The sequence below is a fragment of the Schistosoma mansoni genome, chromosome W (genome assembly GCF_000237925.1).
Source record: "Schistosoma mansoni strain Puerto Rico chromosome W, complete genome".
In the NCBI taxonomy this organism is placed as follows: domain Eukaryota; kingdom Metazoa; phylum Platyhelminthes; class Trematoda; order Strigeidida; family Schistosomatidae; genus Schistosoma; species Schistosoma mansoni.
In genome coordinates this window covers 8,707,999-8,724,213 of record NC_031502.1, presented here as the reverse complement: position 1 = coordinate 8,724,213, position 16,215 = coordinate 8,707,999, and the positions used below count along the sequence as shown (strand labels likewise).

Sequence of the window (16,215 nt, the reverse complement as noted above, 5' to 3'; positions counted from 1 at the left end):
TAATAATTATTATTAATGGATCAAAATCCGACAGTTAACTTTGATTAGAACAGATTGGTTTCTAGCATTTTATTGTCTCACATATAATAAACATATCAAGATGAAGTGCAAGTTTGAAAAGCATAAAGGTCGATCGATATATATTAAAGCATTTTTGTTTTTGGTAAGAACCGACCGAATTAATTTATCAAACAAAAGTAAATAAATTACAGAATGATAATGAAGATACGTCGCGTATGAGGTAGTCATCTATTGAGATGGGTGCGAAACACCACAAATTTATCCAAGGTAGAAATGTAATCAATCGGTTACCAACTCAGTGATCTAAAGGTTAAGTAGTTGCTGTAGACCTAAAGGTCCAAGATTCGGTCTCTAGCGTAATCGTGGGTGTATACAACTATTATTATTATTATTATTATTGTTATTAGCTTTATTCAGTATTATATTTTTGGTACGATATAGAATTATCAGCACAAAGTATTTCAACAAGTTTCCATTTCTTATTTCTTGATCGATCCTGACAATAAATATTGAGTGATCGCCAGTTAGTTGTTGGCCAATCAGGAATCGACATCTGAACAAAGTTCTTTCTTTTCTATGGATATTTCCAGCCACCACGTTGCTGAATGTACTTTTTTGTAACATGTGGAGCGAAAGGTCGTAAACTTATGATAAACGCACCTGAATAGGTGGTGCGATTAATAAACATAATGATGTATTAAAACAAAGAAAAAAAAAAGATAATTTGTTGAAATATCTAAATAACGCGAACGGGCAGCCCAGGTATTCAAACAGGCCTCCACCGTATTGTCCATAACTTCTCAATTTTCAATGAATGCCTAAATAAGGTTAGTACGTAATGTAAACTACAAAATTCAGCGATCTACACAAACCATACAACTGTTAATAATGTGTCAGTGAACAAATATGATATCAACGAAAACGAATGAATGCAATACTACGTTCGAATCTAATCATTTTTGCGATAAACTGATATTAGCTAAAGATTAATTGAAAATCATAGAATGATGTATATCTGCAACGTGGCAATTATGTTAATTTTCAAAAGTTCTTTAGATGCTCCAGTTTATTCCATAAAGGAAATTACAAGTTAATATATAAAACGTAACAGTTGTAATATGAGCCTGTTTTTATTAAGAATAAAAATATAAAAGAATTCAAATGAGAATAGTTGATTCTAATGTAAATCTGATTTGAACTGTATTGAATAAAAAATAACACGAATACAATGACTGTAGGAGATAGGTTAATAGCCAATGTTTAATGTTGAGGAGTCTGGGACAAAAACAAAACAATTGTCTGATGCTTTCTATTTTCTAATAGAAAGCCGGAGTAGCTCAGTTGGGAGAGCGTTAGACTGAAGATCTAAATGTCCCCGGTTCGATTCCGGGTTCCGGCAGGCGACAGGCTTTTACTGCCCCCAAATGCCCTGGTACGGCAGAGAGTGGGGAGAGTCTGCTCTCCCTCTCCAAATGGCCACGCGTATATAACCTCTGCCAGGGAATTCCTACTCACTGCCTTCTCGTGGAGGGGGTGTTGTTTACGAAAATGAGGAGACAAAAAGTGAATGTCCAACGCTTTAACCGGATTGGTGGACATGGAAAGTCCACCTAGGGGAGTTGGAAAACCCTGATTCCAAACCAATGGTGCACATGGGCTCCAGTATCCTGAGGGAACAAATGGCGTATGAACCAATTGTTGGTCACCGGCTATCATGGGACTGCATCTCCTTACGATGCTCCACTGCCTTGTGGATCAGACCTTTAGGTCAAAGGCTCCGGTTGTGGACCCCTAAGAAAACCACCTGCTTCGGTTTGGGCACCCGGGCAGTATCATAGCCCTCACACAAAAAAAGTGTGGCGCATATATATCTGGTGCCCCTTTGTACCAATATGTATGTGTTTGAATAAATAAATAAATAATCTAATAGAAAACCATTCCTAATGAAAATAGCCATCAAATATCATACTTATCTTAGACCGACAACTATAATCTAATATTTAGTGCAGTAACACCAAACAAGCCGAAAGAAAAATATGGTATTCATCGGAATATGACTGATAACCATAGAGTACTGAGAAAAATCTGAGAGTATCATGAGAAAATGTATAGTACGCGTTACAATGAAAATTCAATTGAAATTATGATCTACATGAATGAACCATGAATTTGAGACGATAGAGAATACTTATAGCTCAGAACGAGGATCTTGAATGTGTTATGGTCTCTGAGCAGGATAATTTTAATGCGAAGCTTTCATTGTATTTAAGGAAATCACCATGAATTTCCTTAATGTTGGTTGGTTAGTTTTTGGTCACATAGTACATAAACTTGGTTTGTAATTGTCTTTATTCCACAAATATATACATATATGTGTGTGTATGTGTGTGAATTTAAACAACTATCCAACATTAGTTTTTGTTTTCTTAGTTAAACAAAAAATAAAAACTTTTTGATTCAATTTGTTAGATAAAGGTTTGCTTTGACATGGTAAGTATTAGATAATATTCTTTATTTACAATGCAATATTGATAAGGACGAAAATCATCTTCTTTAGACGTCTGTTTACTGTATTTTTACACGCTATTCAAGGGATAAACTTGACATAGTATAAGCTACGATATTGGACCAACTTTGTCGATTATCATAAGCCAAAAATTGAAAAAACTGATAACGCGTCGATGAATATAAATATAACGATTAAACTAGCCCATAATAACTAACCTAAGCAGATGTTTGCACAGAACACGACAAAATGAGAATATACAAGACGAGTTACAATATTTTATGTACTTTTTTATAAGTCAAATATCCCTGTGGGCTACATTAACTACAATCATACATAAGAGATAGACACATACATTCTACACTTTTCGATTCATAAAATAAGGAAGTATTCATTGCTCCAGGCAACTTTTACAAACGTGATTCAATTTAATATTCTGATATATGTATAGATATATGCGAGTACATTTTCAATGTCATTTACGTATAATAAAACAAATTGCTGTATAGCACAAACGTTTTTATTCTGTTCAGGATTTTAAAAATTATCTTATATTTTTAATTTTTCCTTGTTGAACTTTTTACAATTCAATCGGAGACCCCGTAGACAACTACAGTGTGTACGGACGAAAAAGCGACAAAGAAAGTAAATATAAAAAAGCTGAACATGTACAAAATCCAGAAACATACATACATACAAGTACATGTCTGTATATCTACAATAATTTTGTTTTAAATTTTCCCCAAAACTACACTATTTAGATCTAAGTTGTCAAACACGCTGAACGATACAGTAATAGCACGATGGGTATCCAGTTTGTGCGCATAAGTGAAATCGGCCAGTAACAAGTAGAAAAATAAACAAATGGAGGAAAACAGCCGAAATGTCACAAACAAATATACACATATGTGAATCTGACTGCTACCAGAAGATATACTATAAATTGTGTAAGAGTATAAAGTAATTTACAAAGCAAAAATCATGGATTACATTTATGATAAAAACAAAATTATTAATTGTTTCATAATTCATTAAACGTAACAGTGATGTAAATAGGGGTGTTCGTAGTAGTTTCACAGTTGAATTCACGAGTCCATCTAAGCTGGACAACCATTGGAAACCAGGATGCACTGGGAGGCCAATTTGCCCTAGTATGGGACTCCTCAGCATCGACGACCCTGCTCGTAGGACTCGAACTCAGGAGCTTCAGGCTCACGCGCGAATGCTTAATCTCTAGACCACTGGGTAGGCAACCAACAATGTTATCGGTAGTAGTTGAACACATACTTTGATATATTTAAGATCTTCATGCATAAAGTGAAAAGTTATATTCCATGCAACATCCAAAATAATTATAGATTTATTCAAAGCATAATTGTAAAACCGAAATAGAACACTTTCAATAATCAGGTACGAATAGATTATTTTGTTACATCGCAATTACTGAATATCACCATACCCACTCACTCATCCATACCTTGCCACATACACACACTTAAACAATATGTACACATAGGAATTCGAATTATACGTGTTAGTGAATTACTAAACGTTTAGCATTTTGCATATTCGTTCAGTATACCTTAAACACTTGTTACATTCTTTTCAAGATGTTCAGTAGAGATTACAATATGCAAAAAATCTCTGTCCTTCCAGTTTTAACTCTTTCAAAGGCTAATGTAAATATACTCTACATTTTAAAGTTTCATGAATCATTTTACAACAACACTATACGTCAGTAAAAGATAGTAGAAACAAACGACAAATTACATAAAACGTCAAATAATTTTGTTCTGAAAATTTAGTTAAAACATATCAAGAAGATATGTTACTGTTTATCAGTGAAAGTTAATGATCTTTGATGGTTTGACTAAGAGACATATTTAGTACTCCTAATATCTTGAAATCCGAACACAAAAAGAAACTAATAATAAAACTTAAGTCTATGGTTCAAAGTAAGTACATATAATATAAAACAGAGAAGTTTAATACGTCTCCATATATCCTTAGAGAACTGGGAAGTCCCATAAAATGTCTAAAAAGTAATAACACATTCATTTATTTAATCTAAATATGGAGTGTACTCATTTGGAGTTGAAAAAAATACTCCTAAAACTTACTCAGTGTCAACTAGCTAAGAAACATTCTGAACGCTTCAATAACTGTAGAAAATTTACAGAAAACGATATGGATTCATTTGAAATTCCTTAAATGGTCTTTCTGTGACGATCTGTCTTACAGCATAGCTAAAACTGTTCAGTAGTTCTCTTGGTTGGCCTTCAGATGAAATATTTATAGTATTTCGAGGATTTGACTGGAGTATACTCATCAGATTGATTAGAAGCAAAATAAAATATCTCCCTGGAATATAATCTAACTGTATCAGATAAATATATTTTGTCCAAACGCTCTAGCATTTAAGTAAACCTCAGAAGCCATCATATTTCTTACCAACAGCTAGATTAGATTTTGTTGCCTAATTTAGATATATAACTTCAAGAATCTTCTCTCCAACGTGAGAACTTCAACTACAAACTCAATGCTGCATATCAAATTGTTGCTGAATTTCGTAAATAACTCTTTCACACTGGTCTAATAGCAAATCGAAGTTGAAAAGATGTCAATAGTCGATATTAAAAAAAGGATTTCGCCTCATCTAATATATTGATATGTATTTCTTTTTCGTGAACACTGGCACAACGTTATCCTCTAATTGCACTAAAACGAGCAGCGTGTCAGCTAACCTGTTATGTTGTAGATAACCTGAAGTGCAGTGTATATGTTCGAATAGCTCAGTGGTAACATCTCATACTGTGAAGATAGGTGACACGGGTTCTGATTATATAGGGGTACCAGCTCCTCGAATTCGCAATTACGCCTTAATGAAGAATGTCAACTAGCACAAAACCTAGGTCTATGGTTTCCTATCGACTACCGCTTGATGTATTCAAGTAAGAATAATAAAGAAACTCTACTGACACTAAAAAGAAAGGTAAGATATAGGTACATTCACTGACTGTAGATATATTTGCAATGTCCATGAATATACGTTAATTATATGACTCACTAATATATACAAGGAGCTTGGTAAACAACAACAGGAGTGTTGAAAGATTTAAAAGGACGATGGATACAATAAAGTGAAAACCAAATCGTGTATTACGTAAAATTAGAAATTTAGAATTGAATCGTTAAAGAATGGAATGGTTCATTTATATAGTTAATACTATTATTTATTAATGAAGTACACATCACTAACCATGAACAACTAGTTACTAGAAAAATCTACAATAAAACACGACTACTAATGTGAAAAGATAAATTTCTGTAAAGACAGAGAAATAAGGAGAAATATGAATATTAATTCGGATACCAGGTGAAAAAATATGTTTCATTTCTCAATAATAAGTCTGAGGTGTACTTTTATCTGTACATCTGTCTATGACATATTTTGAGTTGAACGCATGAGATTAATTAGTGAAATGGAAGCTTTTTCTGGGTATTTTTTTATATAAATATATAGATCGGAGTAAAATATTGATGAGACTTGAATTTTAAGAAAAGATATCAAACAAAATATTCTAGGTGTTTGAATATCCAGTGCTTTACAGATAGAATGTAGTAAGAAAAGTTCACGACAACGCAAATACTAAGGTTGAAGCTCAGACAACCCAGGATACTAATTACGCATGACAACTGTCGACGAAATGGATTGCGTAAAACGTCGAATTTCATATACCATCCCAAGGTTATATGACTAACACTAGAAAGTGAAATGTTTGTTGGCTATGAAATAGACGAATAATGATAATAAATCCACTGAGAAAAGCAACTAATGATCCATGTATAGTCACAGAATGTTTTACTTCTAAACACAAAATATAATCAGTAGCAACAGATCTTTTGTTCCCTTTCTTGAAATGAAATCCCTATAGAGGGATAAGACTAGAAGAACTAAGAACAATATCAAAGGCATTGTACATTTTCTCCATTATTTCACAATTAAACAATAAAGAAAAAAACAGGGAAAATGTTTGATTTCCATTTCAATGACAGATAAACAATAAACGTGCAGATGATTAACTAATTAACAACAAAAAATATCAAATTAAAATGTCCATATACTTATATACACTTTAAGAATAATTACATTGAAAGAACTATGAATAAATTTCTCATATAAACACTAAATTCGTTTTATAGAAGTTTTCGATTGAAAAGTCTAATCCAAACTTCATAATAAAATACATTTAATTTTATATAGTTGAGATCATGAGTCAATTGAAGCTAGACCACCATGGAAAACCTGGAAGCACTGGACGGCCGTTTCGTCCTATTGTGGGACTTCTTAGCAGTGCGCATCCACGATCCCGCCTCATGAGATTCGAATGCAGGACCTACCAGTCTCGCGCGCGAGCACTTGACCACTAGACTACTGAGCCGGCATCCAACGGTGTTAACGTCTTACTTCAACCAATCCACGAAATTTAGCAACCATTCACCAATTTCTTCAGTGAGTTTATATCTCCCAACTCCACTGGTTACTGCTTCTCACTAGAACTCCAGGAAATAACTCATGGAGCCAGTCACCAGTGATAAATTTAATAACTTCGAAAATTTACTGGAAATCTTAATAAAACAGCTCTTAGAAATAAAGTAATGGAATAAATAAAATGTACTTGAATTACATATGGTGCCATAATCATTAAACATAGTACATACGACTTTTAGACTTTAAACTAATAAGTACAAAAAAGTGATTAGAATTTTGTGCGTCACTAACCATGGACTTTTGACAATTAAGGAATCATTTGAAATAACAAGACTAGTTACTAGTAAAGTTTTAAAAACGTTTTCATTTTGCACTTTTATTTTCACCGTTAAATAAACAAATGATTAACATTCATTCACCAAATATTATTAACTATTATTAGCTTAAAATTACACACATACACAATCACTCATTCATTTATTTTCACACTGTGTACTTTTCATGTGATTCACATCTTACTGACTCAAATTAATTTCCTACTGACTAAGGTCACCATCTTAATATGATTGAATAAGTATCAAGTATAGATTTGATTTGATTGTTAAACGTTATATATTCTTTGATAATTTTTGATTTTTACGCCGAACAATTCCCGACAAGTTTGCTGAATGAAACGTTGGAATTATTTAAATTCCAAGCGCTGCGGTCATGTCATATATAGTTTACACAATTGAAATCACGAGTAGATCTAAGCTAAACCACTATTAAAAACCTGGAAGCACTGGAAGACCGTTCCGTCTTCGTATGCGATTCCTCAACAGCGCGCATCCACGCCCCCGTACATGGGATTCGAACCCAGAACAAATGCGTGACCACTAGACCACTGAGTCGGCATTCAACGGGTCCTAGATTCGATTCCCGTGTGCGGGATCGTAGATGCGCACTGTTGAGGTGTCCCATACAAAGACGAAACGGTTTTCCAGTGCTTCCAGGCCTTTAATGGTGGTCTACCTTAGATTGACTTGTAATTTCAGTTGTGAAATACTACAATCTCCACAAATTCACATACTGATAAAATATAGTTTTCATAAATAATGTTTTTAATTTATTCGGTGCCCAATTTCTGTTAAACTTTTCGTTCAAATATTGACGAATATTCATATAAACTTGCATGAATATGGTAATTATAATTATTTTTCACTAGTTTACACACCAAATAATATTTGCAAAACATTTTATTAAGTTATACAAATCAGTGCGTATGTAGGAGATTTAAAGCAGACGAAATAAAATGAATCCACTTTATTTCCCGCGATATTTGTTGATCTTGCCTTATAATGATGACGTATAAGTATTTCCCATTTTTTTACTTTTTGCCCCGGAACACAGGAGAAACATAGGAATTAAACTACTACCTCATGTTCGGCATTATTGACTTAACTAATAAAGAGTGAATTATAATAATTCACTTTATTCATGTTAAAAATTCAATAACATAAGTAAAGATAAGAAGAACCATATGTCAAACATATCCTATTGATGTAGATAAATAATTGGTAACATATATTGTTATTGTTAAAAATGAAAGAATGCAGCCAAACATTCCTTATAGCAAAACAAAATTTGTAGCTATCACAGTTGTAAATACAACAGTATCTATTAATGGACGGAATAACTGGGGATAGATAAGCTATAACTTTGAGGAACAAGTAAGGTATACAATGAGAAAATTATTTGCAATCTATCATACGAATACACTAAATATAATTATATTTGATGCACTAAGCCTTATAAACTACGAATCATGTATATCACAAGAGTACATAAATAAACACTAGTCTTGCATTCTGTTTTTTACAATAGCAGACTTGATCTAGGATAAAATACATTATTCGATAAAGATTATTAATGTTATTTCACAAATGAAAGTTATTAGAATCTTTTGGATTTCTGTAACTTCATTAGAACGAATACATCCTTGAGGATACATTCCATTTATTACCAAACACAATAAGAAATGTAAGCTCATTGAATGAGAATCGGGTTACAGTATATGCAGTGAAGGCAAGAAACAGCAGATTATGAAAGCTGAAAACGAGAAGACATTAGTTACTGGGGATTTTTTAGGAGACCAACCCGAAACGCCGTGCTTATAAGAACTTGGTTTCTACAGACACCTTAGAACTCTTTAAGAAGTCCAGGCTGCTGAGAAGAATCGTAAGTCCGATTATACGAGTAGTCTTTATGTAAGGAAAGTTCACAAAGATTCTGCAAGGACGGAGGAACTTAGTAATCGGAAAGGGCTAACGAGCTGGGAGGAAAAACTGCATCTGATAACTGTTTGGAGCTATTTCAACTCATCCGAGCCACTAGCAGCAAGAAGTCTGATGTCAGAATAACAATCTGTTAAACTGATGGCAACTCGTACTAATGAAAAGAGCTTCGAATGATCAGTGGATTTTGGAGGCACAGTTCAGGCGATCCATTTCTCCAGCAACGTCGATCAATGTTTCCTATCCCCTAATCTCCGTGACTACCGACCTACCGATCGAAGTGGAGGTCCGTAAGAAGCAAAGAATGTTCCAACATCTTAGAATGAAGCGATGGTCGTCCTCATCTTTAAAAAGGACCTATGTCATCTATGCAACAAATATAGAAGGATAATTCTACTTTGGCTTCATCCAAAGTATCGGCTTCCACCATACAACACAGATTGTACGAAACTCGAGAAAGACTGACTAGCTAAAAAAAGAGACCGGTTTTCAATCAGATAGTGAGCATATTGATAATAACTTAACCCTATCCCAAATAGTGTTTACTGGAGGCCAACAATTTTTTGTGTTTTTTGATATCAGTGTATCGCCTTCGATTCACTGGATGGAATTTTGCTCTAGGATTCCGTATTGAACAAGGATGTGTCTAAGAAGCAGACTAACATTGTGAAGGCTCTTTACACAAACAACCTAGGTAGATTAAGTGCTTACAACTAATTCTCTCCAGTGTTCCATTCCAGAAGTGGGGATAGGTAGTTTTTCAACCTCACGACTCCTGTTCGACTTTGCCATCGATGATAACTTGGAAGCCGTTCTGATAGAAGTAGGTGGTGGTGGTGGTGGCATCTTGTAAAAGCTTTTCGATCTGGAATATGCAAATGACAATGTACTATTGTCCAACGTTATATACCCAATCAAAATCAGACTTATTTAGTCGATAGCTAGTGTTTGTTAATATAGCATGTGCTTAGCAGTATCTAAATCCAAAGTGCTTTTACAAAACTGAAAGGAGTCCGAGCCTGTGCTCACCCTTTGTAGTGAAACGTCGTAAATAATCGACAGGTTTGTGTATCTAGAAAGTTGTAAGTGTTGGTGGTAGTGGGACTAATGAAATCTACGTAGAGCGAAAGCCAGAGCGACTTATTCCAGTTTCCCTATTTTTGACACTGTCACAATGTTAGTCTTGTTGTAGAAGGTTGGATTTACAACGCGTCGGTGAGAGAGGTTTTGTTCTTTGCTCGAAAAACCTGGTTTCTTCAAAATGAGGATATTCGGAGACTTCCCAGATAATTACTGACATTCAGTGGTCAAGTCATGTCAGTAACAAGGAAGTTTGGAAATGTGTTTCGGAACATTGGCGATAATTCAATTAAGTTATTATTCTGTAGCACGGGCTCCTATGGCTTGCACTTGTCCTATTAGTGTCCCCCAATGACTTCCAGATAGTCCATTTATTTTTGACGCTGAGACTAGACAGAAAAAGCAGAGAGGTGGTCAATTTATAATACGACATTTGGTATGAAAGAAAACTGTGTACGACTGGGATCTTCTAATCTAGTTGGTGTCATCAAGGTGACTGAAGAATTTATTAAACATGATCCAAAATAGTAGCCAGTAGCGATTCTGTTGTAATTTTCGTTTATATTATTCATAAAAGTGAAAGGAATTGAAAGAAGCTCTTGCTGGTTGCATTTTTAACTACACCGTGTCTCAAGTTATACACTATTCATATTTACGTAATTTTATTTTTTGGCTACACTCCCCTTCCCTCTATTTATTTTTCCACAATATGATTATTCCACATGCTCTTTTCAGTGACAAAATATACCAGAATTTACGTGTCTAAAATAAACACATAAATACCAACCAACATGAGAAGTGACACAAATTTAAATTTACTTCCCAAGTATTTTAATTCATACATTTTAATCACACCATGTGATTACTAAATTATTCGGAAACTTTATTCATTAACATCACATTATTACCATCCTCATAATTCATTACTTCTACCCAATAAATAAAAACATGCTGACACAATAAAAATATGTGATCAAAATGAATAGGTAAATAAACGATGGTGTTCAACTTAATGAATAGTCATTTTTCTTCAAAATACTTAACAAACTATCTTTTACATTCAGTGAAGTAATTCAATATGCAGAAACTTCTAATTACAACATCCGTAACTTTTTGTCATTAGTGAAACAAACCCATTCTAAATCATCTCCCTATATGAATTACTTTACTAGTAAATTTTCCAAACTCTGGAATAATCTGCCACAATCTATCCGTAAGATAAAATCACTCCCATCTTTGTTCACTGCATTGATGCTTACTGCTCCTCTGAAAATGTATTAAATATTCCAGCAATTATAATTTTATCCCATTCCACAGGTGAGATTATAGGAACTTTAAATGTTTAGCCATTTTTATTACTGAACCCAATAAGTAAAACCACCTACCTGCTGTTACTGTACATTAACACCGTCCCTGGAAACCCTAACTAATTTGAATAATATCTAACATGAATAGTAGATTAGAAAATAACCTGACATATGTATTATAGTAGACCTGACAAACCTATCGTAGTAATTACTGCCCTTTTTGTTTCGCGCTCTCTGCTTCTGCTTTATTTTCTCTAGTTATAGATAGTTATAATAAATTCATTATGAAGCAGGAAATGACCTTAAATGCACCGTTCATACATCAACAGGATGTCTACTTAAGAAAAATTAAAAGTTCCCGAGTGATGCGTTTCACTGTTGTAATACATGTCATAAATGTACTATCTAAACAATTTTTGAGCCAGTAAACCTAAAACAAACTTATATCACATTCAGTGAAGTAATTCAATAAGTAGAAACTTCTAATTACAATATCCGTAACAATCTTATATCACATGTTTGTTCTCTGCATTCAATGTTACTATTTATATCAAGCTGATCATGCCTGTAAGCTGGCATGAATTTTGTAACTATTATTTTCAGTATATATATATACATATATATATATATATATAACTCATTTTCCAGGTACAGATCGGTGTGCTTGGCTTTCATATATATGTGAGGATTACTGCCCAGCTGCTCAAATCGAAGTAGATGAAATGGGACTTAAATCTGTGATCTAATAACTGAAAGTTGAACCCTTTAACCATTAAGCGACCAATCGTCTACGCAATGATATACTATTAAATCATTAAAATGAATAGAAGTAAAAAACATCAGTATAAAATAAAATAATAGAATTTTAATTCACTTGCATTCTTGTTTAAAAGTGAAGTATTCCGTTAAATGTCGACATTCATGATTACCACGTAGAAGATAAAATGTTGTTGGATGAAGAATTTTCAATGCCCATAAATATAAAACACACTATAAATGTAAAATTAAAGACAATAAAAAATATGAAATAAGGTGATTTTATTTCAGTGAAGTTTAAAGAATACATAGTAAACTAGAAAATGTTTATATAAATTGTGGTATTCGTCCAATGAAATAAATACGTAGTTCACTTCACAATCAATTGATTACTGATTAGTACTGATTGAGTTCTATCGATTAGGTTGCAAGCTGCCACTAGTTTAAGTGACTCGATGTCATTTGCACTATGTTGAAATGTTAGGTAATTGGGGGTAGTGGAAGGAACCTCTGGTAAGTATTGTATCACTTCATAGAGTATAATGTATAACATAACATGGAATAAATAAAACTCAGTTCGTTTTCATAAATATTTTAAAAATTTATAACAGGAATAGTATAACTTATATAATTGCAAGGATTTAATTAAGATAGTGCCATGAGAAGACAAAATTCATCAGATCCACGTGATATATGGGCACAATATCACAGTTCTGACCGTTTAATGAGTGAGTTGTACTATCCTATATACAAAAAAACGTATTCTATCTTATCTGTTACCACGATAATCACAACCCCTAGTTTACGAAACTACCCATTCTCTAAACTATTGTCACTATTGACCTTTTACATCTAACCAACTTATTCCTGTTTCCATATCCTTGCTGGTTACATTATTATCTTTAATTTCATGTTATGCAATCCATTTCTTCATGAATATTCAACCTCTTAACAAATACGTTTACAGTCTATGTTGGCGTACATAGATCCTATGGAGATTGTATTAACATAGTTGTTACACTACAGGTTATTTAAAAGACAAATTAAGGCCATCAGGGAAGTGCAGGAGGAGCATTTCGCCCCATTTGCGAGTTGTAAACTGGATTTGACTGGACCCTAGTGTTGATGTTCACATTAGGACACGGTACACTTTGCTTCAAAATCCAGACGCATTAGTCGCGGAGATACTGACTCTAAGTAGATACTAACTTGCTCAACGGGTAAGACGTTCATATCATCATTAGTATGAGTTCGAACTTTCTCGTTGTTAATAGTCAGGACTGAATTTCGATCAGTCTTTTCTGAGGGGTCCAAAGTACAACAAAATGAGCGTACTTGATTTCAATGATAGACACAATCCATCTATTCTAAATACATTTTCATTTTCGTAATAATAATAATAATTTCTATGCTTTTATTCATTTCGTTCATTCTCACGATATTCAGTAAATTACTATTAATATCTGCATAAACATTATCGTTTACATTCACTTGGTATTGTTTGTTTGAATCTTCCCATTGATGTTTAGGACTGCAATTGATCAGTCTGTTATTGGCATATGTGCATACTGTCCATATTGCGTACTGAGGCTATATCGAGGCAATGGGAAGATTCAAACAAGCAATACCAAGTGAATTTAAACTTCACCCCATTGCACAAGCGGGTGGCTATCAGGACTCAGTAGATGACTGGATAACACGATGGCGTTTGAAGTGAAAGGTACTGGGTTCGAGCCCCAGAGTGAACATCAACTCAGATGCATGTACATCCAGCTGACGAGTCCCAAATAGGACGGAACGCGCGTCATGAATTTCACTGCTAGCCACTATCCATCTTTGCTTATAATTATCGCTTATGACTATAGAAAAAAAGGCATACGTATTTGTGAATGAATTTAACAGAGAAAAATCACTTTTTTTCTTATTTTTAGGTTTCGATTGATTTTTTCATCTAATCAAAAGTATAAAATACAATCAATCAATCATACATTACCTGCAATCGAAACTGACACTATCAACTGCCTCCCCTAACACGCAAACTGATCAATAAACTGAGTGACTTTCCAACCAAAAAGAATTACATATAGATGTTATATTTTATGACAATAAGATGAAATAAAAACAAAATCACAAAATGTAATCCAAAGCATAAGAAAGGACTGTATCTATCCAAACAAAAAGAAACCACTTTTGTCCTCACTTTTTACAAAACACACACATATACACAAAAGGATCGAAAAAACAACAAACATCATTTACCCTAAAAAAAACCTCTGTTCATTTTCCCAACCAAGGAAAAAAAATTTCAGATAGATTTATTTGTTGACTTTGTTTACCTATGATTATTATTATTATCGTTGTAGTTCAAGGAACAAAGACACGACTAAAGTATAACTGTGAGAAGAAATGGGAAATTCGTTTAATAATAAATGACTAACAATAATCTAAATATTAAGAAAAAAAAAAGAAAATAAACAGAATGGAGAATTATAAAATTGGAGGAGTGGAGGACAAGAAATACGCAAGAAAATAATAGAAAACAAGGAAAGAAACAGGGTAAAGAAAAAACCGAGAGAATGAAAAACTATTCATATAATGATGTAATCGGTTGCCAAAATGCGTTAAAGCAAAAAGGCGGAGCGAAAAAACAACAAAATAATAACAACCTAGATTCGATTCAATTTAATTATAACGACAGGAAAAAGAAAGACAAGGATACTACTTTTTTGATTCTTTCTTCTAACCGAACGAAAAATAATGAATTATTCAAAGAGTTTTATTTTCGTTCTCCTGTTAGATCAATCACTAGTAAGCGTTGTGTACAGTAAAGAAAAGATGATCATTAGATTTCGCAGTATGTGGGATTTCATGGTAAGGAATGAGAAACCATAGAAACGGAAGAGACAGAGAAGAGAAGGAAGATCCAAAATACTAGGAAATCACTATATATATATATTCAAACAATCCGAAACATTTTGACAAAAATGTTTATGTAAAGACTGGTTCTATTTGTCTATTGTCCTTAAATTATAAGGTAAGTATCCTGATAGTCAATATCTGTTTTTTGTCTAAAAATACACACCTACACCTACAAATAATTTACCGAACATACACAAGTAAATTATTCGTAGATGTTTGTAAGCCCTAAATGCCCTGGTACGGCCGAGGTTGGGAAGAGTCCACTCTCCCTCTCCAAATGCTCTCAAATGGCCACGTGCATATAATCTCTGTCCGGGAAGTCCTACTCACTGCCTTCTCGTAGAGGGGGTGTTGTTTACGAAATTGGGAGGACGAAAAGTGAATGTCCAGAGCTTTAACCGGATTGGTGGACATGGAAAGTCCACCTAGGGGAGTTGGAAAACCCTGATTCCAAACCAATGGTGCACATGGGCTCCAGTATCCTGAGGGAACAAATGGCGTATGAACCAATTGTTGGTCACCGGCTATCATGGGACTGCATCTCCTTACGATGCTCCACTGCCTTGTGGATCAGACCTTTAGGTCAAAGGCTCCGGTTGTGGACCCCTAAGAAAACCACCTGCTTCGGTTTGGGCACCCGGGCAGTATCACAGCCCTCACACAAATCAAGTGACTTGTGTGGCGTATATGTATTCGGTGCCCCTTTGTACCAATACCTATATGTTTAAATAAATAAATAAGAACATACATAAACATTAGTTTTCATCAGCATATGAGCGAAAAGCGAATTTGTAAATATATAACATATGTATATGTAATGTGACAGGTAAACTCCGGTGAAACTATTGTAACTTTTGAAGC

At 33.9% G+C, this 16,215-nt stretch overlaps 1 protein-coding gene and 1 non-coding gene across 2 annotated transcripts in view; one reads left to right on the top strand and one right to left on the bottom strand.

The window, feature by feature from the left end:
• Window positions 1-16,215, bottom strand: part of Smp_126260 (putative protein phosphatase-2b) — a gene marked incomplete at its 5' end in the record, with an annotated part of 64,426 nt that overhangs the window by 29,919 nt on the left and 18,292 nt on the right. The window contains one exon of the mRNA XM_018800136.1: window positions 12,597-12,669. Coding sequence (XP_018653980.1) covers window positions 12,597-12,669 — 73 coding nt within the window. The remainder of the gene's footprint in view (window positions 1-12,596; window positions 12,670-16,215) is intronic.
• Smp_tRNA_00497_Phe_GAA.1.1 lies at window positions 1,349-1,420 on the top strand. Its single transcript has one exon. It is a non-coding gene (tRNA).